At 36.6% G+C, this 27,574-nt stretch overlaps 1 protein-coding gene across 5 annotated transcripts in view; it reads left to right on the top strand.

Moving 5' to 3' along the window:
- The window catches only part of ATP10D (ATPase phospholipid transporting 10D (putative)), a 112,278-nt gene that overhangs the window by 694 nt on the left and 84,010 nt on the right, over positions 1-27,574 (top strand). For 4 of the 5 annotated variants that reach the window (XM_033214753.1, XM_033214754.1, XM_033214751.1 and 1 more), the window contains exon 2: positions 25,525-25,851. In XM_033214753.1, coding sequence (XP_033070644.1) covers positions 25,562-25,851 — 290 coding nt within the window. In that variant the 5' untranslated portion in view covers positions 25,525-25,561. Of the gene's footprint in view, positions 1-22,767; positions 22,971-25,524; positions 25,852-27,574 lie in introns of all 5 variants that reach the window. The other variant, XM_033214750.1, reaches the window with a different exon arrangement.

Here is a 27,574-nt window from a genome sequence, read left to right as displayed (position 1 = left end):
TATCTGCCTCAAAGGTGATGAAAAGGGAAAGTGTTGAAGATTTAGCCCAGCAGATTTATTCTTAAGGCTGATTTCCTAAGGTTGACTCCTTAGGAAGAAAAAAGTGATTGTATTGGAGCTTTCTCAGAAATAGTTTTCAAAGAAGTGCTACAAAGAAGCTGCCATGCTTCCCCTAAAACACTAACTTTAAAGAACCTAGTTATTATTCGGGGCACCCTTTATTTTACATTATAAAACATGTAGTTTTAATTTACCATGTACAGCAGAGAGACATCAGTTGGTTAGGGAATGGATGGTTATTTTGGTGTCTGGGACCCTGTGCCGTTAGAAAGAATATGTTTTAACTGCTCTTATCATGCTAGCTCAGGTTTTAAAAATGTGATCTGAATAAGACCAAAGTTTCTTCTTGCGTTCTTTTCATGCTGGTTCTAAGCAGGGAGAAAAACAAGTCTGTATGGACAAAGCAAACCTCTAACTCAAAATCAACCTTGAAAGATGCATCAACAAGGACAGGGGCTCCTCATCCACCAATATTTATTTGTATCAGCCTTTAAATCAGCTAGGTCACACTTCTGTGAAGAATAGCATCATCAAAAACCCTTGTTAACTTGTGAAGAGCAAAAATCTTTGCAACGGAGTAGTTCATTCAGTGCCCGCAGCAAGAGCCTCCCACTTCGATCCACCTCAAAAAGTAATAACTGCTTCTTCTGAACTGTTTTCTATTCTCACTACAAATACGTATCATATACCTACATTGAGATAATTTATTTTTATTAAAATGAAGTCATTTTATATATTTGGAAAAATAACTTAGAAACATTTTGAAGTTTTAGGGAGTTTAAAAAATAACGTTTAATTTTCATGCTAATTTAACATTCATTAAATTGCATGAAAAAGAGGGAAAATCTAAGCATTCTAAACTAGAATGTGGGGAGTATTTGACCCTGGCTTAGCAAAACCTGAATACTTTTCATACTTAGTGATTAAATGGAATTGAATAGGGCCGGGCGCCATGGCTCATGCCTGTAATCCCAGCACTTTGGGAGGCTGAGACAGGCTTATCACCTGAGGTCAGGAATTTCAGACCAGTCTGACCAACATGGAGAAACCCCGTCTCTACTAAAAATACAAAATTGGCTGGGCGTGGTGGTGCATGCCTGTAATCCCAGCTACTCGGGAGGCTGAGGCAGGAGAATGGCTTGAATTCGGGAGGTGGAGATTGCAGTGAGCTGAGATCGCGCGGTTGCACTCCAGTCTGGGCAACAAGAGCGAAACTCCGTCTCCCCCTCCCCAGAAAAAAATAGAATATCATTTATTTTGCTATTGTCAGTAAAATGAAGGAAAATGCTCAAATATAATTATAATTTATCATAGAACAGAGGTGACTCACCTGTCAGACAATTGTACTTCCTATAATTGACTTTTTAAATTAAGGGTTTAAAAAAATACACATATTCAAGCCTTCATTACATGTTTTCTTTATTGTCTCATATATTTGGAAGTAGTTCTACTGAGGAAGAATCAAAGAAAATGCTACAAGTAAGATTGACAATTCTCACAGAACAATGCATTGATAAATATAAATTTAATAGTACTTGAAGAAAAGGAGAATTGATTTATCAACTCTAGGAACAAATATATGTGTGCTGGATGCTATCACTATTCTTGGTCAGTTATTCCTTCCCTATTTTCTGAGATAAATTTATTTCATTTCAGAAATCAGTTTAGCCATAGAAACAATACTTTTTTTTATAGCTTTGCAGAATAAGGACTAATAGTGATGCTAGTTTTGTAGAAGAGTTGTGACCTTAATGGAATTTTTTAATGCTACTCAATAAAAGGTATATCAATACAACTATTTGAGGCAATTACATGGTAGTATGTATTAAAACCTGTGAATTTTGGGCCAGGCACAGTGGCTCGTGCTTGTAATCCTAGCACTTTGGGAGGCTGAGGCAGAAAGATCCCTTGAGCTCAGGGGTTCAATACCTGCCTGGTCCCATTTTGCTCTCATCTCTACAAAATAAAACAAAACCTCTGAATGTTCATAGCCTTTCACTAAGTGATTTTGGGTCTAAGTGATTTTCTGGGTCTAAAAACATAACCTAAGGAAATAATATGAATCACATATGAAGATGTATAAATACGTTTATTACAATCTTATCTGTAATGTGAAAAAATGGAAACAAAGCCCCAATAACACAATATTTAAATAAATTAGTGTAGTTTTAATCTCTATTGATAAAACTCAGTTACAAAAGTTTTTTTTTTTTAATTTAATGACTTGGAAAATATACTTGCAATGTATTCCATAAAAAAGTGAAATTTAATATATTATCTTATGTGTAAAATATAATTTTGAAATAAATATATAAAATTTAATTAATGTAATCAAAAATATTTATTAAGCTATTACTCTAAGACAGTGTCCTAAATTAATAAGGATTGAAAAAGATTAATGCAGTTCCTGTTTGCATACAAGTTTCTTTTGATCAATGGGCATATCCATTAAAATATATTTCCCCCACCCCTCAAAAAATATTTTCCTAGGTGGTAGAGTTATAGCTTGATTTTCTTTTTTATATTTTTTCTAATATTCCAAAATCTTTTAAAGCAACTGTTATTTTTATAACAACAAAATACCACTTTCAAAAATATCACCAAGAAATATAATAAGAAAAAAAAAAAAGATAAATGGTAAGCTCTGTATTTTACATGCTCCCTTTAAAAAGATACTATAAAAAGCAGTGTGAGATTGCTTGGTCTAAATGTTTGTTCCCTCCCTTTCCAAGTTCATATGTTGATTCTCAATCCCCAGTGTGATGGTAGTAGGAGGTACAGCCTTGGAATGTGATTAGATTATGAGAAAGGATTCCTCATGAATGGGATTAGTGCCTTCATAAAAGAGGCCACAAAGAGATGCCTTGCCTCTTCCATCATGGGAAGATGCAGTGAGAAGGTGCCACCTATGAATCAGAAAGTGAGCAATATCTGCTGGCACCTTGATGTTGGACTTCCCAGCCTCTAGAACTTTAGGAAATAACTTTCTGTTGGTTACAAATCACCTAGTTTATGGTAATTTGTTATAGCAGCCCAAATGGACTAAGGCAGAGATAGATTAATACTGCTATACAAATGAACCCCAATGAGAAATAGATATAAATGGGCAATTCACAAAAGACAAAAAAATTTAATTATTTAAGGTTGGGGTGGGGGGGATATTAACCTCCCAATAATCAAAGAAACCCAACATAGCAATAAGTTACCACATTTTCACACATCACATTAACAAATGTGGACAACAAATCAAAATGTATCATTTTGTTGGGAAAACTATTCAGTAATATGAGAAAATATTCATGATATGGAAAAATGTTTATGGTATGAGAAGTAGATAAAAGCAAGTTACAAAATGATATCCTAGTTTTGAAAAAAAAAAAAAATCAACCTATGCACAGAAACCAATTTATTGGTGGGGAATAAACCAAAGGTTAATAGTATTTTTATTTGGGTGGTAGGATTATAGTTTATTTCTATTTTTCTCATGGTGTTAATATATAGTTTCTAAAATTTCTGCAGTGAATATATTTTAGTTATCAGAGAAAACAAGTCACTATCCTAATGAAACAATTTGTCCTAGTATGAAAAGCACATATATAATATTATATATCCCCTCCTTCACAAAGTCGCCCTGTCTCCCTTATTGTGTGTACTTTTATGTTAGGTATCATTATTTCTGAATTATTTTTCTGATGAGAACATTTGGATTATAAGGGAAATCACAAAATAAAGCTATTCTGCTCACATTCACTGTTTCGCCCCCACCTGTTTTCTAAAATAATAAGCAGTGTTGAACAGATTTGAGCTTTACTTCCCTTTAATTTCCTGTTGATTTCATTTGCCAGGGCCTAGGGCTGATAGGCTTTAATTAAATACTCCTTAATTTCTTTTTCTGAAGTCTTCTTATTCAGTTTAAGGCCTTTTTGAATGAGGAAGGTGGGTACTACTACATTCCTCTTAGTAAAACTTACAAGGTTTTAACTCTTTGGGTAGGCTTGGTAATACAAATCATAATTTTCTTGGTTATGAGAAGGAAAGTGAAAATCAGTTTTGACCTGTCTCAAAATGTTGTGAAATCTTTTTCTTTTATTTATAGGATTCATAACTACTTAGCATGTACTTTCAAACTTTGATTTCCCCTTAATTAGACTACAATAATATAGTTAGAAGGTTTTAGTATGTGGCCAAAGGAACAACTCCATGTTTTCTAAAAGGCCTAGAGAACATGCATAGGGTGCCTCTCCTCTTTCCCTTTGTGTTCGTCATTTTGGCGAATTACTGGAAGATGGCAGTTCTGGCCGAAAGGAAGTGCAAATAAATCTTATAAATGTCTGTATCATATCACACTCTTCTCAGATATCTTCGGTGATTTCCCATATTCTTCATCTTAGCAAGTCAGGGCTTCAATTTGCTCCCAACCTAGATTTTCATTTAATTTGCCATCACTTCTTAATTTGTACTTAAAACTGCAGCCATATTGAACTACTCATTGTTACTTAAATAAATAGTCTGCACCCTCCTTGCTTCCTTGCCTGTATTCTTATTACCTTTTCTAAAATCTATAAATCTCTTCTGTCAGGATTCTAAACATTTCCCAAGGCTTACTTATAATACCTTCTTTCCTGGGAAACCTTTCCTCTTCTCCCTTTCTATCCTCTGACCTCATACCATACTTTCTCATAAGACTTTCTGTTTCCCTAAATTCATATACTGCACAATTATCCTAATTTCATCTTTTTTATTGAATTAAATACTTGACCTGTTCTGGGGCTAGTTTATTCATTCCCAAAGTACCCAGCACCGTGCCTAGGACAAGGTGAAATAAATGTACCATAGAAAATAAACTCCTAGAAGGCAGATAATTTTGTCCATTTTGTTCCCTGGTTTATTTGCAGTATAAATAACAATGCCTAGCATATAGTGGTGGTGCCAAAAATATTAATTGAAAGATTAAAATTACAGAGCATCTTTAGTGTGTTAGGCACAGTGCATTGTTTAATAAATCTCTTTACAAAATTGTGTGAGGTGGTGATATTATTTCCATTTTACAGATTTGGAAACTGATGCTCAGAAAGGCTAAAAGCTTGTGGCAAATGGACAACTGTGAATCTGTTTGCCAAACTTGTGTTCATTCTGCTAATTGCAGATGCTGTTTGTTGCTGTTTTGAAAATAGCTATTTATATTATCAGTACTTATTCAAAATAAATGTAGTGTGATGCATAGGTACCATTGAGTAAATTATCGGGATTGTGTATTTATCATGAATCTATTTTACAATTTCAGTGAAGATCAACTTGTTTCTAATACCATTTATAGTTTTGATCTGCCTCTTATTTGTGTTTATATACTATTCTTAGTAATACTTATAGGCCTCAGGTACAGTTTAAATATATGTACTGAGACAGTTTAAGTAATTGACATGTGTAATCCATGCTTTCATTGCAATAAGTCATGTGCTGAAGTAATTTTTAGCCACTGTGAAATAATACTTCTGTATGTAATAATTATAATATATTAATATTAATTCATCCAGTAGCTTCCAAAAGAAAGTCTTTAATACATTTTAGAAATTAATTAAATCTCTGATCTATCAGACTGAATTTTCCTTTTTTATAGTTTAAACAAAATAACTAATGTTAATACCTATATGTCTTCATCACATATCCAGTAATATGCTATATTCTTTAAAGAAAATAACAGAATATAATTCAAAGTTTTAGCTTCTAATGTGCTTATTTGCCTCATCTGTATAGCTTGAGCAAATAATCTGTGACAGACCTTTAGAAAACCTCTGATGTAGTCTATTGATATAATCTTTTGATCCTACAACTGTTCAGGGACTAAATTCTTTCCATTTCAGCTACAAATAGTTCTACTTTCCTATTCGTTATTCTTTTTATCTCTTATCACTTCTCTTTCTTTTAAGCATATTATTTTCCTTTGCTTTTTAAAAACTTCTGTGGTTACTCATATAGAAAATAATTGCCCTATTTCTTGTATATAAGAAGAATAGTTTCACTCATTATTTAAACATTAATATATATATCATTTGTATGAGAAAGATTAACTGCATAAAAATAATATTTAATGATAATGACTTCTTGGGGAAAATACACAGTCCCTGACTTTTGATGGTTCAACTTATGATTTTTCCACTTTATGATGATGCAAAAGAGATACACATTTAGTAGAAACCGTACTTCAAGTTCCCACACAACCATTCTGTCTTTTGCTTCCAGTATAGTATTCAGTAAAGTACACGAGATATTGAACACTTGATTATAAAGTAGACTTTGTGTTAAATGACTTTGTCCAACTGTATGCTAATGTAAGCGTTCTGAGCACATTTAAAGTAAGCTCGGGTAAGCTGTAATGTTCAGTAGGTTAGTGTATGACATGCACTTTTGACTTATGATATTTTCAATTTACCATGGGTTTATGAATGAGCATCTGCATTCATTAATTAAAAATAAGTCTTTCCAGAGTAGATTTGAGCTGCCTAGGTCTATGATTTTCAAAGTGTGGCCCCCAGAGTAGGTTCATCAGTATCACTTGAACTTGTTAGAATGCAAATTCTCAGGCCACTGCAGAACCACTGAATCAGAGAAACTGGTGTGATTGTGTGCTTGGGTTGGGGAGGGGGTGGCAGGGCGGGCAGAATATATGTTTTAACAAGCTCTCTATGTGATTCTGATCTACAATAAAGCTGGAGACCACAGGCTTGGAGTAAGATCCTCAGGTGAGCAGGCCAATATATTCACTGAGTTTTTTTTTTTTTTTTTTGAGACGGAGTCTTGCTGTGTCGCCCAGGCTGGAGTGCAGTGGCGCGATCTCGGCTCACTGCAAGCTCCGCCTCCTGGGTTCCTGCCATTCTCCCGCCTCAGCCTCCGAGTAGCTGGGACTACAGGCGCCCGCCACTGCGCCCGGCTAGTTTTTTGTATTTTTTTTAGTAGAGACGGGGTTTCACCGTGTTAGCCAGGATGGTCTCGATCTCCTAACCTCGTGATCCGCCCGCCTCGGCCTCCCAAAGTGCTGGGATTACAGGCTTGAGCCACCGCGCCCGGCCTATTCACTGAGTTTTGACAGGTAGGTGCCGGACTTAAAAGGTCTCCAGGAAAGAGGATTTTATTTTCTTTCCTGTATGCTACTTCAGATATCTCTGTGTTATTACTAAGCTGGCTGCAAAAGTCATTAATTTAATACATGAAACTAAAAAAAGACAGTCAGAAACACAATGTTCAACACTTAAAGGTGTGCGTTGGATAGGTTTTATGTTATTATTTGCTTCCTGGCAACAGATTCCCTTTAAAAAAGCAGAATTAAACTAAACATTTGTGCAAATGTTTCATAAAGGAAAAAGTGTAAGACTTTTCCCCCCAGTTCTTTGATCTCGGATATATTTGGGAATGATGGTTGAAAGAAGCGAATGTGAATCTTATGACTTTCATTAGAGAGTTTGTGCCTAAGGAATCGAGTTTTCTTAGCAATCCTGCATGCTTTTGAAGTGGTAAGGAATGATGCACCTACTGTGACCATTAAAGTTGTAATTAATTAACTCTGTAAACTTAAAATCCAAGCACAAAAATATTTTCATAGTGCATCTTTAAACAACATAGGCTGTATTCTTTAATACACTTTAGATCTAATCAAGTTAGATTAAGTACCTCATTTATTGCTGGAAATTCTATATCCCAGCTCTCTTTATCTTAATTGGTCCATGTGATGTTGAATATGGTCATTTTGGAATGTGGTAGATTGGTCATGTTGTGAAGATATTAGAAATAAGCAGAAAGAATTTTGAAATAGGCTCTTAATTAGGAATTGAAAATTTTCTTAACTACAAACTTTTATTTTCCTACTGACTTTAATTTTCTAAAGAACAATGAAGGTAATATTTGAAAAGTATAACTGACTTATTTTTGAGATTTTTATACTACTTTCACATCAAAAACTCTATATGCCCTACATAAGTATAGGCATAAAAATGTTTTATTGAAACAATTATGTGAGCAGACAACCATTTAAATTCTGTTTTCACAACTAATTTACAGAAAGAAGAGTCTCCCAAAACTATATCAACATTTAAGTATGCTATTTATTACAATTTAGCCAGACATCTATAAGGTAACTTTTAGTAATTATCTTTTGGTAAAAACAAAAAACAAAACCCCAAAACTGAATGCTTTAATTAGCTTTGCAACATTTATAATTACATGTAATGCTTCTATGCAGGAACACATATATTTGCCTTTATCAAGAAGCTTATATACTAAACTATGTTTAACTTGTATGTCAAGAAACTTACATACTAAGTTAAACATAATTTCTGGTTTAATATTGAGTATAGCATTATTATTATTATGTACACGTGTTACGCATGGCTTGTGTGTGAACATTCATTTTCAGTGTTGAGGCAGCACACTTGGCTTGCATTTTGTGAAGTTGTGCTTTAAAAAAAAAAAGGAAGAAAAAAAGACTTAAAGAAATGCATTTCTTTCCCACATCTTAAATGTAAAAGCAATACATTAAGTTCTGTGTATAGGCTTCATGATTATATGAAGTTTAACCAAAATTTAACTTTTTGATTAAAATGAAGATCTGTTTTCTAATTCCAAAATAAGTATATGTGTTAATGGTTAAAAAAAAATGGAGAGTATTAAAACATTGAAAAAGTTAAAATCTGCTATTAATAGACTGTCTCAAAATAACCAGTGTTAATGTCTTAAAAATATATTATTCCAAATTCTTCCATTTCTTCCATGTTTATATATTGTATATATTCATAGTTGAGATTATACTTGTATACAGGTCTAAATCGTGCTTTAAAACTTTATAAACTTTAAGCATTTTATGAGTCATTAAAAATTCTTTTAAACAACTTTTTTTTTTTTTTTTTGAGACGGAATTTCGCTCTTGTTGCTCAGGCTGGAGTATAATGGCTCTATCTCGGCTCTCCGCAACCTCCACCTCCTGTGTGCAAGCGATTCTCCTGCCTCAGCCTCCCCAGCAACTGGGATTACAGGCATGCACCACACACCTGGCTAATTTTGTATTTTTAGTAGAGATGGGGTTTCTCCATGTTGGTCAGGCTGGTCTCGAACTCCTGACCTCAGGTGATCTGCCTGCCCCAGCCTCCCAAAGTGTTGAAATTACAGGCATGAGCCACCATGCCCAGCCTAAACATCATTTTTAATAGCTGTCTTGTATTTCCATTAGAAATAAATTTAACACAATTAGATATAATGCAGTTAACAATCTCTCTATTTCTGAACATTTGTGTAGTGACTTTTTTTTTTTTTTGAGATGGAGTTTTGCTCTTGTTGCCCAGGCTGGAGTGCAATGGCACAATCTCGGCTCATAGCAACCTCTGCCTCCCACGTTCAAGCCATTCTCCTGCCTCAGCCTCCGGAGTAACTGGGATTACAGGCATGCACTACCATGCCCAGCTAATTTTGTATTTTTAGTAGAGACAGGGTTTCTCCATGTTGGTCAGGCTGGTCTCGAACTCCAGACCTCAGGTGATCCGCCTGCCTCAGCCTCCCAAAGTGCTGGGATTACAGGTGTGAGCCACCACGCCCGGCTGTGTAGTGACTTTCTTGGACTGAGATGAGTATATTTCTACTGAGGGCCAGAGATGACATTTTTAGGGCATATTGTCCTATGGGTCTAGAGAAGTAAGAGCAGGTTAAAGTCCCCCAAAACTATATGATTGTATACCTTCATTGAGCATTATGAATCAAGAAACCCTTTGCTATATTCTACATTCAGAGTCAAAAAATGCTACCTCTGTCTTAAATTATTTTTTTAGGTTACTACTGAAGTTGAAAATATTTTTTTCCTATATTTTTGTAGTATGTGGCTTCTGTGTTTGTTCAGGCTTTTTTTCCAACTGTGTTATTCATGTGACTATTAAATCAGAAATGAATAATTTTTAATATTGATCTTATAAGATATTAATTAATCAATTTTTGAGACTGAGTTTCACTCTAGTGCCCAGGCTGGAGTGCAGTGGCGTGATTCGGCTCACTGTAACCTCCACCTCCTGGGTTTGAGTGATTCTCGTGCCTCAGTCTCCCGAGTAGCTGTGATTACAGTCGCCTGCTACCACGACCGGATAATTTTTGTATTTTTAGTAGAGATGGGGTTTCACCACATTGGCCAGGCTGGTCTCAAACTTCTGACCTCAGGCAATCCTCCCGCCTTAGCCTCCCAAATTGCTGGGATTACAGGCGTAAGCCACTGCACCCGGCCTATAAGATATTAATTTAAAAAATACACCATTATGGCCAGGCACGGTGGCTCATACCTGTAATCCCAGCACTTTAGGAGGCTGAGGCAGGCAGATCGCCTGAAGTCGGGAGTTCAAGACCAGCCTGACCAACGTGGAGAAATCTCATCTCTACTAAAAATACAGAATTAGCCAGATGTGGTGGCAAATGCCTGTAATCCCAGCTACTCAGGAGGCTGAGGCAGGAGAATCACTTGAACCAGGGAGGCCAACATTGGGTTGAGCTGAGATTGCGCCATTGCACCCCAGCCTGGACAATAAGAGCAAAACTCCATCTCAAAAAAAAAATTGCTGTGAGTAATAATAGACTTGTTAGGGTGATACTGAAACAATGGGGTAGATTCCACAGATTAGCTCAAATAGGCCGTGAAAATGTTAGGATAAGTACCTATCTGTAGAAATCTGAGTTTATTTTATAGTTGAATCATACTAGCATATAAAATTCTGGCAAGCATAATAATATTATATTCAAATTGACTTAAATAATTTATGACACATTCATAAATAATGATATAGTTTAGGAATTAATAAAAGCCTATATATGCATGAATAAGAAAATGGTAGTAGAGCAAACAGCAGGATTATTGTATGTGAATTGCCACTAACTTGCTGTGTAATTTTGGGTAAGTCATTCTTTCCAAACCTGTTTTCTTCTGTGTAAACTAGTTGGATATTAACATTTTTTTCCAGCTTTAACATTCTGAGTTCTTTGTTTAAGTTCTTAAGCATCTTTAAAATGCTTTTCCTACTTTGAAGAAATGTTGGCATCAAACAATCCATACGTATTCTTATAAAAAAAAAGTAAGAATAGCTACCATTTGTTGATCTATTATATGTCAGATGCCTTACATAAATTCCCATTAACTCCTCACAACAACCCTACAGAGCAGATGGTATCATTGCCATTTTCCTAATTGGAAAACTGAGGGTCATAAGAAGTCCCACTAGGGCTGAGAGGGAGAGCCAGAATTTGAACCCATGACTCAGAAATGCTCTGTTCTTTCCACAGTGCCACTTACCTCTCCCTTGGACAAATGTGATGACTTGTTTTAACCCCGAGTTTCTCAACAGCAGCATTTCTTGACATTTGGGACTAGATAATTGTTTGTCGTGAAGGATTGTCCTGTTCATTGCTGCATATTTAACAGCATCTCTGGCTTCTTTCCACAACCAAAAGTATCACCAGATATTAGCAAATGTCCTAGGGGGCTGGAAGGGGAGGTACAGTTGGCCCCATTTGAGGACCACTGATCTAATACAACTTAAGTCATCAGTAGTCTGAGGACAAACATAATTACTTTCTCCAGCAAAGACTTTAGGCCATTTTAAGGGTCAAGGTGGAATTAACCAAGTAGATCTCCAGCAAAGGAACCTTCCTACTCCTTCATGCAATAATACTTATTATACATTGATTGTCCCTTATTCTCTTAAGATTCATCCCATTTGAAGAGCGTTTTTTGGGGCGCATGGTATAGCAACAAGAACCTGATTAATGTTTGTTAATTCACTGAAAAGTATTCATTGAGGGCATTTTATATGCCAGGCATTGTCCAGTTATTGGTTAAAACAGTAAACAAGATGGCCTTGTAGGAGAAACAAGTATTAAATCATTTTAGCTCATTCTCCTTTATCTTCCTAATAATCTTATAAAGATTCTGTTTAGAACCACAATCCAGTGTGTTCATCATGTTTTTCATATATACACAACTTACCACATGAAACTGGAGTTTACCTTCCTTAGTGTGAATGAGTAAAGATCACACACTGGGAAACTTGTGTTCTTCTGCCAGTTCAAATATATATTTTGGCTCTGATTTTAAGTGAGCACATATCTGTGTGCTAGCTTCATTTTGAAACTGAACTGTTTATCTATTGGTTAGTCTTTTAATGCTCTTACCATTTTGTGGTCTGAAGCTTGGCCACATATTTATCAAAGTTTGTCTTGTGGGAATTAATCTCTGAAGTATCTCTGGTAAAGAGGGAATCTTATGAGGTTCGTGCCTGATCCCTTTACTAGACTCTGTACTTCTAGAGGACAGAAACCATGGAGTTCACATGGGACTTCCCATCATGTTAGTTTTCAATGCCTGGAAAAGTACCTGGTTGGCAATGGTAGCCTTTCAGTACCTATTTTCTAACAAATATAAGGAAAAGAAATCTCTAAATCGTGAAAATAGATTTCACTAAATAAATCTTGCTGAATTTTTATCTTCTACTTCCTGAAGACCACTAAGGTCATTTATTTACATTTCTTAATTATTCTAAGGTAGTTGGAAGTAAAAAAATCTTTATAAAAACAGATTTGGTCAGCTGATGGGGAAAAAGCCTGTAAAACCATTCAAAATAAGGAGGTCTTCAAGTACTTGAAGAAAACCTTATGGAAATGCTTCTGAAGACCCTGAAGGCATCACTATAAAGAGTACGCATGTGCTCAGAACATTGGTGCTGAATTCTCAGAGTAGAAAATTTACTTGAAATGCCGTGTCAAATATAGGAAAATTGGGTACACATTGTATAGTTATTTCTATCCTGGATGAAATTGTTTTGGTACTTTAAAGAATAAACTTTAAACTGTCTTAAAAAAGGTTACTCAGAATAACTTCCTCCCAGAGAGTTTTAGAACAATAAAATTTAAATACTTCAGCTATTTCTAAAAATAAGTCCTATTTGTTTTATTTCCTTTTTTATGTCTTCCTGTTGCAGAGTTTCGTAAGTGTCCATTTTAGAATTACGTGCTCTAGATCTTAATGTGAACTATAGTAACTTTAGCATAATAAGAGCTGTAGTGAGCTACATACCATGAAATGCCTAAGTTATTATATCACATGTAGAGCCAGTGTGCATAAGATTGTTAAAGGTATTCTAGTCTTTGCTGCATATAAGAGGGGTGTTATTTTACTCATTCATTCTTGGGTTCATTCCACAGATATTCATTGAAAATCTACTCTTTGCTTGATATTGTACTCTTCCAGGCCTAGGCCATATCAATGAACCAAAAAGACAGAAATTTCTATGCTGATGGAGGAGGGAGACAGACAAAAGCTAAAATACCAAAGTCAATTATGCATTGTTAGAAAGTGACATACATGTTTTATGAAAAGTAAACAGGTAAAGAGAATAAACAGAGGCTGATCATATGGAGCACTGGAGGTGGCTACTGTAATTACATGGGAGCCTTTAGAGAGTCTTAAGTTGTGAAATTGTCAGGATCTAACTTACGTTATAGCAGGACTAGACTGATAGTGGTGAATCAGGTTGATTGTAATAAAGGTGATGAGAAGTGGTACGATTCTGGATATAGTTAAGGGAAGAGTCAACAGAATTTGCAGACTGACATGATGTGAGTTGTAAGTGAAAGACAGAAATCAAGAATGACTCAAAAGTTTTTGGGCTGAGCATCTAGAAGAAGGGAGCTGCCATTAGCTGACAGGGCTAATCTGGGAGATAAGCAGCTTACGGGAGAGTGCTTAGACCTCCATTTGCACTTGTTACTTTCTGGAGATGGGCTGCCACCTGGGCGTCAGTCTGGAGTTTTGTAAAGAGGTCTGTGCTAGAGGAATGGAACTTGTGGAAGTTCTCATTGGATGGCCTTGGTTTTCTCAGTAAAATAGAAACAAGGTCATCAGCAGGAAGAAAGCTAGGAGGGAGATATTGGATGTTCAAGGAGAAAGGAGAGGGTATGAAACGGTTGTGTATGAGAGTGGGAGAATACATGGACAGGAAATGCAGCATGATTGCAGTCAGTGTGAATGGCCAACTTAGAGTTTGTGGTCAGGAGGTTAAAGTGACTCTGACAAGGTGTTGTGCATTTCTTTCCAGCCACTTTCAACCTGTAGGTACTGGAACAGAGTACGTAGAGCTTTACATGTGAATGTAAGCAGGGTGAGAGTTTTGCCAAGAAAGAAGTGAGAGAGGAGTTCATTGGTTGAGAGAATATATGAGGAAGTGATTACAGTATTAACCATAAAATTTAAGCTAAGGAAGGAAATGAGATCACTTGAGAATATGCGGCAGTGAAAAGATGGGTGGTGGTCGTTTACGGGTGGGATCAGTGATATTGGAGTCAGGTTAAAAGTGAGTCATTTATTTGAAAGTAAATTTTATATGCATGTGTTGAATTATAGTTCAAACACATATAAAGTCCTCTATTGAATCCATCTAAGGCACAGTAAGCAGTAAAAATGGGTAACCTCACCTAGTACAAAATGAATGTTTTAAAAGTAAATAAATGCAGGCTGAGCGCGGTGGCTCATGCCTGTAATCCCAGGACTTTGGGAGACCGAGGCGGGTGGATCACGAGGTCAGGAGATCGAGACCATCCTGGCTAACACAGTGAAACCCCGTCTCTACTAAAAATACAAAAAATTAGCCGGGCTTTGTGGCGGGCACCTGTAGTCCCAGCTACTCGGGAGGCTGAGGCAGGGAGAATGGCTTGAACCTGGGAGGCAGAGCTTGCAGTGAAGAGCTGCATCACGCCACCGCACTCCAGCCTGGGTGACAGAGCGAGACTCCATCTCAAAAAAGTAAATAAATGCAAATATTTAAATTTATTTGTTCACTTTATTTTTTCAAATGAAGCATGCCTTTAGCATTTTTCTCTAAATATCTTAAATTTAATTTTTTAATACCGCTTTTCTCCTATTGTCTCTCCCAACCCTCACATTCCTTGGTGGGTTGTCAGAGCTATATGACTTCTGCCAACTCGTTGTTCAAGTGTCACTGCCCTGTATCAGAGCCCTCTGATAGCTGCCAAGGCTCTCATTCCATATAAGTTATCTGGATTAAGCTTAAGTAACTACTTACTAAGATGTGCCACTTGGGTGAGTTTCTCAAACACTCTGTTTCCTCATTACTAAGTGGAGATAATAACATGTACTTTGTTGTAAGGATTAAAATTAATGAATGCATGTGTATCCTTTGCATAAAACCTGGTATATGTCTATAAATGGTAGCTACTGATATGACCTTAGGTCTATTAAATTAACAATATTTATTAATGTTGAATAACCAAATCTCAAAAACATGCCATCTTGTCATTTCAATAACATATTAGTTTAGGAGTACATAGGATCACTAAAATCAAAACACAGTATTGTTACCATTGATATTTTCATATTTTTTTTCAGCTTTAAAAAGAAATTAAGGCATATTAGGTGTTCACCATAAATATGGGTAAGATTTCTTTTTAGTTCCTGATAACATAGAGATACACATATACAACTGCAATATTTTACCTGCCTTTTGCTAGCCTAAACCAGCTTTGAGCCTGATTATTCACAAACAGTAACTTATTTGGACATGTGATCTGAATTGTATTAAAGAAGGGAAGCATTAAAAAAAAAAAATCTGAAGTGTATTGAAGAAGAGAAGCGTTAACGCTTTCAATGTCTGAATGGACCATCCATAGAATATATATATGTATTTGATTATATATGGTTTTGATTGTACATGTTTTCCTCTTTTATATAAAATATGCATGTACGTATGTAATAATATATGTATATAGTATTACACATATAAATATATATAAAATATACATATATGTATGTGATATTATATACAAATATATAAAAACTTTATTCTCACATGAGAGAACTGAAGAAACTCTTATTTAGTGCACGTTTGGAAACAGTAAGAATGGGTAACTATTTCTAGTATGAAACAATGCATCTAGATACCACAGTCTACTTTTATATGTTTTCAAAATAAACATGTCATGTGAAAATTCTAATTTGACTCTCCATCAGCAATTATATAAAACATGTCACTCGGCCAGGTGCAGTGGCTTATGCCTGTTAATCCCAGTAATTTGGGAGGCCCCGGCAGGCAGATCACTTGAAGTCAGGAGTTTGAGACCAGCCTGGCCACTATGGTAAAATCCCGTCTCTACTAAAACTACAAAAATTAGCTGGGCCTGCTGGTGCATGCCTGTAATCTCAGGTACTCAGGAGGCTGGGACAGGAGGATCGCTTGAACCTGGGAGGTGGAGGTTGCAGTGAGCTGAGACCATACCACTGCATTCAAGCTTGAGTGACAGAGTGAGACTCTATCTCAAAAAATAGATAAATAAAAATAAAATAAAATAAAAATGTGTCACTTATTGCTGTGGAGGGTTCCTACCCTCAGTCTGAGTGAGAGGCTGCTTCTGTGATGTAGAACAGTATCTTCTATTTCTGTCTCCCCAAAGTCAATCACAGTGTCTGGCATATGGTAGGTTTTCAGGTCATGCTTGCTGAGTGAATTGAAATTGAATGAACTCTTTTCTAAAGATGTGTAAGGGCTAAGTGCTTCAGTACCGTTGACCTTTTTTCCATTTAGGGTTCTTAAAATGACAAAACTATTACAAACATTTCTTTGTTAGTGGTAAAAGTGAAAAGTAATATGACTTAGCTTTTTATGAACTTATATAGCACTTCCTCCCATGATAATAATCACCAGTTATCAAAAGTAATTTCTTATAGGGCTGGAGGCAGTGGCTCTCTCCTGTAATCACAGTGCTTTGGGAGGCCGAGGTGGGAGGATTGCTTGAGCCCAGAAGTTTGAGACCAATCTGGGCAGTATAGCAAGACCCTGTCTCTACAAAATAAAATAAAAAATTAGCTAGATGTGGTGGCTCATGCCTGTCATCCCAGCTACTTGGGAAGCTGAGGCAGGAGGATAGCTTGAGCCCAGAAAGTCATGGCTGCAGTGAGTTGTGATCGCACCACTGCACTCCAGCCTGGGCAACAGAGGAAGACGTGTCTAAAAGAAATTAATTACTTTAATTCAATGTTTTGGGTGACATATTACCCTTGCCTGACTTTTAATGTATATCTAAAATATAGAATATGTACTCCTACTGGGGATTTAGTTCAAGGTCACTTAACAGAAAATATTGAATGGCACTAAGAACTCCAAGGTGACTTTATTCAGCAGATTTGATTCATTCCACCCAATGGCAAATACAAAGGATTACGTAACTTCATTACTCAAGATCCACAGTTTTCCCACAAAATAAATTGACCCTTGTCATCACAAAAGCCCATTAATGTGTCTAATGACATATTCACATAGACTGTTCATACTTACCTTCTTTTCCAAAGATTATGTGAGGTGAAGAAAAACCTTTTTTTGTCAATAGAGGATAGTAGTGGAGCCATACCAACATGTCACATTGTCACCTGGGGCAGCAAAGAAACCACCAAAGATAGGAAACCATCTTGATGCTTTTGTCATGACCTGTGAGATAAGGAATCAGTCTCCCTGTGGTAATAAGCTTCTATAGAGAGTGTTGAACAAGTGGATCACAGATGACACAGATTGGAGCAAGACCAAGTTTTATCAGGGCTCACTGTGCTTCAGGCAGGGCTGGCTACCTCTGATGTGTAGGTCAAGGAGACTTTCCTATCATGAGTCTATTGTGAAACTATTCCTATCTTATTGTTAGAAATCCATAGATATGAAATTTCTCTGTGCCTTTTATATTGACTATGATAGAGAATTTCCGTGTCTTCCATGGTTTAGAACATATAAGAACTTTGGCGTTTTGTTTGTGTTTTCTCATCTTGGTTGAGAAGAAGGTTATAAGTCTATCAAGGTCAGGATCCATTGTTCTTTCTTGGTCAACTTTTGGAAATGTTGGTTGAAACTAATTCTAACTGTATTAAATCTGCAGAAAGAATCCTAAAGATCTCATCAACAATCTTTTGTGTAAACTAGACTTCGCTCTTTTAGTTAATTCTAGCCTTAAATGTGAGGATCTTCTTGTATCCGCTGTCAAGTCATTAGTGCACAGCTGAGGTTACACATTCAAAGAAGATGGGCTTCCCAATAACATGAGTGATATCTAATAAATAGCTCAGTCTTAATTCCAACTGTGCATTTTGCAATAAAGTTACTTAGCACAGAGTAGTGAATCTCAGAGTGTGGTCCCAGGACCAGCAGCATCAGTACTATCTGCAAGTGTGTTAGACATGCAGACTCCTGTGCCCCATCCCAGACCTGCTGGATCAGAAACCTAGAGGGGTGAGGTTCATGGCCAGGTGTGGTGGCTCACACCTATAATACTAGCACTTTGGGAGGCTGAGGCAGGTGGATCACCTGAGGTCAAGAGTTTGAGACCAGCCTGGCCAACATGGTGAAACCCCATCTCTACTAAAAATACAAGAAACAAACAAACAAAAAAAACTAGTTGGGCATGGTGGTGCATGCCTATAGTACCAGCTACTTGGGAAGCTGTGTTGGAAGGATCGCTTGAACCAGGGAAGCAGAGATTGCAGTGAGCTGAGATCGAGCCACCCCACCACTACACTCCAACATGGGTGACAGATCAAGACTCTGTCTCCAAAGGAAAAAAAAAAGAAACCTAGGGGATGAGGTTCGGGAGATTCTGATGCAAAACAAATGTAGGGCATCTTGAAATGATTATAGATGTTTTCTTCTTTTAGACCATTGAACATGTGTATTTTTCAAATTGTTAGCTGGTGATGACCTCAGGAATTTAAAAGTGCTAACTGAGCCCAAGAGAATTCATTATCCTGTATTTACCTTTGGTAATCTGCCCTACTGCAAGCTTTTCATTAAGCATTCATTAAGGGAAATAGGACTTTTGAGAACTAAATCTGCCTTCAAGTACATTTGTGTATAGTAAGGAACTTAGTATATTTTAGATACATTCTGTTAGTGATGGATTTTAGTTTTTAATATCTTCTAGAAAAAATATTATAATTAGAAATAATGTAATTTTAAATGAGCATATTTTATTATTTAAAATTTTATGTATTAATAGCATTATATAGTTGGAATAAAACATATGTTTTAAAACATAAAACAGTCTCAACAGCTCAATAGCATTATATAGATTGGATGTCTTGAGAAAATTTTAAAACATTCTTCGAACTTTACTTTTTTCTCTGAAAAATGAAATGAAATTCCACATCAAGTGAAAACTAAATTCAATGGCATGTGAGAGTATTTTGTAAACAGTAATTATTATACAAGTGTTAGTACTTACCAAGCAATGCTTGATATGTATTTCTTCAATTCTGATCTTAGTTGATTTCACATCTAAAATTGAAAGCTTATAGATTTTAGAACTTTAATTACAGGTTTTATAATCTGTGAGTAAATGAAATATTGGATGGGAAAATTAATATCTAGCATCATGCAGACCTGCTTTACAGTAGCACTAGACTATTCCAGAGTATTACATAAAATTAATACATTTTCCTCACAAAACTTTAACTTAATTTTTTAAGATTATAAATCAATACCTCTAAGGACAGCAGATTACTGATGATAGAGTATCTAGATCTAAAACATTCTTTCTTGGGTTATGTGATCATCATTGAACTTCAAGCACCCGGTTGTTCATATGGTTTTAAAAAGTTGTTTTTGTTAATTCTCAAGATAGGGTTCCTATGGTTGGCAGAACATCAGGTCATAAAAGACGAGACCAGTTGGGTTATTAGCAGAAAACTCTGAACATTTATCTCTTTGAAGAATGGGCTAAATCTTAGAATTATGAATGATGTTTCTAGAAATCCCTGAAAATGCTGCCCATTAAGTTCTTTATTAGAACTTTTGTCTACTAGATTACTGGACTTTCTCTTAGCAACAGTTGAGAAGAGAGTATTGCTATCCTCAGCTAGTTGGTTGCCTAGAAGCCTCCCCCATTAAATGAAGAGCAAAGTTACTAAAGCAGAGTGTGACCAGGTGGTTCAGTATGAGGTGCAGTTTAATAAATTAAACATAGATGAATAATTGGTATAGTTGTTAGTATCAATACTGTGCACACAAATTCTCAGCTAATATTTATGAGTAAATATTGTAGAGAGAACATTTTGTAAAAAGTTACAATGGTAGTTAACCCTTACTCGGGACTTACTCTGGGTCAAACATGTGCTAAGTGCTTTTCATATATTAACTCACTGAATCCTCATAGCAACCCTTTGAGCAAGTTAAGCTGGCAAATGGGGATGCCAGAAGTTGACGTCAACTATGCTCTGAGCCATGCAAAAGGAAATGAGATGTCTTTATGTTCTTTTCTATAAAATTCAGTGATCAACAGACATTTCCATATCGTCTAACTTTGGCCAAGCACTGAACAGACACATGGAGAGGAATTAGGTATGTTCCCTGACTTTGAAGAATGAAGCCATCTGTAACACACTATGGCAAATGCATATGAGCCATGCTTAGGGTTCTAATGGGAGCAGAGCAGAAAACGCCTTATGGTGTCTCCTGTGTGGACCCCTCCCAATCTCCCTCATTCCATGGTCAAGCCAAAACAGTGTCAAGGATGAATAGAGGCTGGTGTGGTGAGTGGGTGATATGGTTAACTAGTCCTTCAGAAAGAGAGGGCAGCCATTTGGAGAGGTGCAAAGTGTACACTATGCTTTGCAACCTCCTTAACTCATTGGAAGTACTAACTAAATTACAATGTCATAGACCCCATTCCAGATCCTCTGAATCAGAATCTCCAGGGGAGAGGCTTTGGAGACTGTGACTAACAGGGGCCCCAGGTGATTCTTATCAGGGGGGTTTGGGCAACACTGGACAAGTGGAATACAGTTTGTCCATGAACGTTGTTGGAATGAGTTTTGGAGAGAATGGTGAAGAATGAGATTAGGTAGTATGAAGGTCACTTTATGTCATACCTGTCTTTTTGATTGTTTGGTTTTCTGTTTGTATCCTACTTTGTGCTGCTACGTCTCAGTCATTAATAGGTACATTGAACTGAGCATTTACTTGGACAACTTTAAATTGAAAACTTTGGACCTAAGCCCAATGTACAAGATTCCTACCCTTGACTTATCTATGACTTGAGAAACACTCAAACAGGAGAGTGGGGAAGAGGATGAGCATTGTTTATTTATAGCATGTCCCTTGACTCTTAATCATGTTTCATTTTATTTGTTAGAAGACTGAGTAGCTACTAAGTGGTACAGCTATTATTTGACCCTGGGTTTACAGAGCAGAAGAAATGTGATTTGTCAAAAAGTGGTGAGCAAAGTGCTCGTTCCTTCAGTTAAAAAGGGTGAACTGCAAAATGCAGCGTTGGAGTCAAAGTCCACAGTAACCTTTGTTACCATATGAAGATGTGTGCTGACCATTCCCTTGATTTCTTTTAAGGAAAACCAATTATCAATATTTTATGTGCAGTTGTCTCTATTTTAAAATCTTGCTTTTATAGGTGTGTGTATATATATATTTTTGTTTACAAAACAAAACCATGTGTTTGCCAACACTCTGATACAAAATAAGTCATTGGGTAGAATTTTGCTGTAGGACTAATGGTTTGTGACCACTGTGTTAAGTCATCTCTGAAGTCTAAGCCTTAAGATATAATGATTTGTGATGATGCTTGATGAAGTATGACTTACTGATTTGCTTTCCTATCATATCTTAAAGAAATTTTCCTGAATATTTGTGTGGAGCACTATTAATAACAGAGGCTTCTCCAAGTACCAACATACTTTTTTTTTTTTTTTTTTTTTGAGACAATCTTGCTCTGTCACCCAGGCTGGAGTGCAGTGGCACGATCTCGACTCACTGCAAGCTCCCCCTCTTGGGTTCACACCACTCTCCTGCCTCAGCCTCCTGAATGGCTGGGACTACAGGCGCCCGCCACCACGCCCGGCTAATTTTTTGTATTTTTAGTAGAGATGGGGTTTCACCGTGCTAGCCAGGATAGTCTCGATCTCCTGACCTTGTGATCCACCTGCCTCGGCCTCCCAAAGTGCTGGGATTACAGGCATGAGCCACCGCGCCTGGCCACTAACATACTTTTAACTTTGTTGGAAATGACAGAGAAAGAGTGAAAGGCTCTTTCCTGATTACGATGGGCACAGTGCTGCCCTCCCCTGAGCCTTCTTGTTAAGTGCTCTCTTTCGTTGATTTTCTACCGCGAGATTCTGTTTTCTTCTTTTTTAAATCTGATATTTTCAAGCATTGAAAATGTTATTTCTTTTTATTCATTTTACAAAAGCATCCACTGAAATAAAACAATTTGAAAGACCTTTATAAACAGATTTTATCTTTAGCTCTCTGTAGAACAAATACCTGTTTCTATGGGAAAAGCTTTCTATGTGTGACATTATTGACTAAGGGAGAAAGGGTTGTAAGGGGAAAATTTTGTTTTAAAAACTTTTGAATTGACAAATAAAAATTGTATGTATTTATGGTGAATAATGTGATGTTTTGATATGTGGATGTATTGTGGAATGGCTAACTCAAGGTAATTAACATGTGTATTACCTCATATACTTTTTATTGTGGTGAGAACACTTCAAGTCTACTCTCTTAACAATTTTCAAGTATACAATATATTGTTACTGTATTAACCGTAGTCACCATAATATACAATAGACCTCTTGAACTTATTACTCCTTTGTAGTTGGAATTTTGCATTCCATAATAGTCTGTTTTCTGCATTTAGGGATGTGGATCTATTTAGGAACATGGATCTATCCACTTCCATGTATAATTTCAGCCCCGTGTGAAGCCACACACAATCAGTATCTTTTTACTAACATGCACAGTGACATTAGTGGATCTTGAAACTAATTCAATGCATCCTAACTGGTATTAATATGAGAGAGAGAAGAAAGAAGATCCCTGTATGCATTGCGGGTGGTAAGGGTAAGAAATATTTCGTAGAACTTTTGTTTCAGATGTGTGTGTGTGAGTGTGTGTGTGTAAATTCTACTTTGCATCATAGAATGTATTTCTCACTGGGATGGCAGTTAACACATTTCAGAAGCCTCTGAGCTAGGATGACTAAATAGATCCTTGGTCATTCCTGCCCAGTATGAAAGAGTTAAATTTTAATCTAGAAATTTGAAAGGATTTTCATCATATGTTAATTACCTCCAAGCCTAGGCTTTTCTCCTCAGTCCCTTCAAAGTACTTCTCTGTCTAGCTTAAATCTGTCCTCTGACCCAAGGGTCACTTTTCAGGAGAATGACAGTGCTGAAGAGAGAGTTCTTACAAAATGATGAGCTGCCCAGCCTTGGAGAGTAGGAGAGAGACTCTTGCAGGCTCTAGGAGGGGACCATGGAGGGCAGTGAGCCAGCCCTAATTCTATCTTCACCAAAATTCCTTCAAAATGAAAAGAAGAAATAAAGGGGAAAGGCAATATGAGAGTAAATAGAGAATCTCATGTACATTTAAAGATATTAAAAAGGCACATAGAGAAGGAGACCTAGAAATACTTTTGCAACGAAATATTTTTCAGTCATTATGAGCTTGTTTCTTAGGAACTGAGTGACTTGGGGAAAGATGTGGTTCTTGTCTGGGTTGTGGAATAAAAAGCTGATTGTTTCTGTGAACCAGTAAGTATGTTTGCTACCGTGAGGTTATTAGTCAGACACACCACAAATTAGCAGAAGTTAACACCTCCTGTGTTTATTTCATATTTGTTTAGTTATTCCTGTTTGGACTCTCAAGAAATTGTATTTCAAAATTTAAAAAGGGAAGTGAGATATAGATTGTTGTATGAGATTGTGGACACTAGAGGGATAAACGTTCTTATGTCTTAGTAAGAATTTAATGGCAAGTGAATGCTTCCTTTTAAGGTTTCCAGAAATAAATCAAATTGTGCTGATTTCAACCCTTTAAAAAATATCGCATTTGTCATAATGGTAACCTAATGTGCATTATGTGAAACTAATGAAAAACACTTAGTATTTATGTTCAGTATTTTCTGTTATCTATTGATTCACTTATAAAGCACTGTCTTATGTTCTTATTCTGGGGGAGAGTTCTAGATATGTTATGAACTACATTAATAACTCAAGCTGTCATTATGAGCAATAGGTTAAAAGAACTAAGCCACTTTTGTATGCTTGGTGAAGTAAAAACCCGCTTTTCAAATATACTTCAGAGGCAGGCTTTTAAAAATTATATCGAAGAGATAGTGTTATTTTGGCCAATCTTCATTGATTTAGTTCTCTATAAATAAATATTTTAGAGGCCAAACTCCAAAGGACTAAGAGCTGATAGGGATAGAACTTTTTTTATTTTCTTGTTGCTATCATTAGTATAAAACTGCTGAGACTGACATGAATATTTTCTCTCATGATAAAACGGGCTATCTATTGTGGGTCCAATATCTAGGCACAGCTACATATACTCAGAGGCTGTTGTTCTTCCCATCAGAAGTGATTGTCTGCCTAGAATCCCAGCTATTCAGGAGGCTGAGGCACGAGAATTGCTTGAACCCCTTTCTTTCCTTTTTTTGTTTTGATTAACAAACTCACATTCCAGGTAGGGCTGCATTTCTTGGAAAATAAGGAAACCTTAGAAATAAGGAAAATAAGGGAATATGTATCAGTTCGATTTTGTTTTGTTGCAAAGCACCCCAAAACTTAATGACATAACATTTATTAACTCATAATTTGGTGGGTGGGCAAGTCGGACTGAGCTCAGCTCAGCTTATCTCTATTCTAATTTGTGTCATCTGGGCACACTCACTTGTTAGTGGTCAGTTGGCAGTCAGTGGTGTCATTTATGTATTTATAGAGGTTATGGTGGTAAATGGGGCAACTGAGGCATGTGGTGTGGGCCACAGTGGTTCCTAGAACAGTGACAGAGAATAAGCTCCAATGAACAAGCACTTTTCAAGCCTCTACTTGCTGTCTTCTTTGCTAGTGTTACATTAGCACATGGCCAAGCCCAGATTCCACAGGTAGAGAAAGACTCTACCTCTTGACTGGCAGAATGTTATGCATGCAAAGACAGGAAGAATTTGTGGGCATTTTTGTAGTCTCCATAGAATGGGTTTTATTGATGTCCTATGATCTATCAGACTTTATGCTACACCTAGCATAACACTTATGTGTTACTCGTTTAGTCCTCAAAACAATTTCCTGAGATGCCTGGCATTATGCCACTGCAAAGATGATAAAATTGATGATCAGAGAAGTTAAGAGACTTGCACAGATTAAGCCCAAATTGTTTGCTTCAAGTTACAGAATGACCTTTTAGGTGCTGTCTCTCAGATGCTTAGCCCATGAGGCAAAAAATGTATGCTCTATTTGGTTAAAATGGAGTTCTAAAGGCTGCTTTTACTTTCTACCTTACCTGTTGAACCATTGGATCATATATTTATTTGGTATAGAAAAAATATTAAAATTTCACTGTCTTTGAGACTTTTCAGAAGCTCATGGAAGTGTGTTTTTTGTTTGCTTGCCAGGTCAGCTACACAGCCTGGATCTCACCACAGTTTGGACATGGCTGAGGCTCTCCAATGGGCCAGATATCACTGGCGACGGCTGATTGGAGGTGCAACCAGGGATGATGATTCGAGGCCATATAACTATTCCTCGTTGCTTGGCTGTGGGCGCAAGTCCTCGCAGACCCCTAAACTGGCAGGAAGGCACCGGATTGTTGTTCCCTACCTCCAACCCTTCAAGGATGAGTATGAGAAGTTCTCTGGAGCCTATGTGAACAATCGAATACGAACAACAAAGTACACGCTTCTGAATTTTGTGCCAAGAAATTTATTTGAACAATTTCACAGGTATTGTTTTATTTTTGAAGAAAACCTTAGAATATCATTCTAGTTGACACATAACATTTTTTTTATTTCCATAACTCTGTATGTTACTTAAACCTAAGACATGTGACATCATCCTTGACAATTTTGGTACAAGTCTGTTGTGGAATGATGACTCCTTCCATTCATGTCACACTTTCCAATTGGTACGGTGTTTTCTCTTTACCAGAAAAAATATTGTAATTCACATATTATAGATTAGGAAATGAATTGACTGTGGTTTAGCCAATGTCATGCCAGTGTCAAGTAACAGATCAGGGGTTGCCTCCAGGGATCTTCTTACACTTGCTTTACTGTTCTTTCCATGAAACCATGCTACATTTTAATTTCAGATTTTTCTTACTGATAATAGGAGGAAATAGAGCTCTGAAGCCAGTGCAGATGTCAGATGTTATTAGGTGAAACAGTAACCTAATTCAGCTTAATATCACATTCATGGACACTCTCCTGTGAGTTTAGGCACTGAAGGAAATGGAAGTGCGAGTGTCACCCCTCTCCTTGTGGAGTTTGCCGTTGTGCTAAGGAAACACAATATGTATATAAAAAGCAAAAAGACTTAGTGAATGCAATGAATGTTATAAAGGGCTGTCAAGTAGAATGAAAGCCTCAAAAAGAGAAATAATAATACTAACTGGAGCAATAGAAGAGGAAGTGACATTTGACTTAATAATGGAGAGTGGGTGAGATATTCAAGGCAGAGATGTGGGCAAAGCATATTTCAGATGGAGGAAGTAGTATAAATAATGGCATAAAAGCAGTAGCATAAAAGGCTTGCTTGAAGCCTGGGAAGTAGTGTTCTCTGACTTACATGTAGCATCTATACTGGGGAGCAACAGGAAGTAAAGTCAGAAAGATAGATATGACCCAGCAAAGAGGTCTTGCTATCAGGATAAACAGTTGAGAGCCAAGGCTGCAGGCACAATTAACATGCTTACGTCAGATTTCACTACAGAAGCAGTGTGGTGGGTAGATGAAAGGACTTAGAGATGATGGATGATGGCAGAGAAAACATTTAGGAAGACATTGTATATATCCCAGTGAATTATAATGGAGACCTGACCTTGGAACAATGTGGGAATGAAAAGAAGGGTGACCTCTTACAGATACGATGGATTTAATATAAGACATTCAGTGAAAGGAATAAAAAGATGATGTGAACATGTTGAGCTGTGATCACCAGAAGGATTAACAGAAAAATGAAAAACAAGTGTAAAAAGAACCTTGGCTGGAAGAGTATTTTGTTTTTGTAAATGTATTCAAGATGCCAGTGCAAGTAAAGAGATTCTCCATATTCTTTAGTCATTCTGCATACATTCATTCTCATTATTCATTCTGTATGTGTGCCATATGCATTTATTAAAGAGTGGTTATGTTTAAGAGACAGATGTGAACTTGTTGAATTAGTGGCTGTATAGCCCTGTGTGTGTTTCGTTCTTCTATGGAGTTTGGAATCTAGTGTACCCAGTGGAATAAAAACCTGAAACAGAGCTCAGCGTTAGAGCTCTAGGTTTAGATATGGTCCATCTGGAAAGAGTTGAAGCCACAGAGTAGCAGAAAGGGTTAAGAAAGAAATGTTCAGAGTAAAATGATTTGGAAGTGACAAAAAATAAGTATATATAGGTTATTCTTTTGAGAAGTTTCATGGTCAATGGAAAAATATGTGATAAAAATGTAGCGGCAGGATTGA

Source organism: Trachypithecus francoisi, unplaced genomic scaffold (genome assembly GCF_009764315.1).
Source record: "Trachypithecus francoisi isolate TF-2019V2 unplaced genomic scaffold, Tfra_2.0 Lachesis_group1, whole genome shotgun sequence".
Classification (NCBI taxonomy): Eukaryota; Metazoa; Chordata; class Mammalia; order Primates; family Cercopithecidae; genus Trachypithecus; species Trachypithecus francoisi.
The sequence above is the reverse complement of the archived record's forward strand: the minus strand, read 5'-3'. Positions and strand labels throughout refer to the sequence as shown.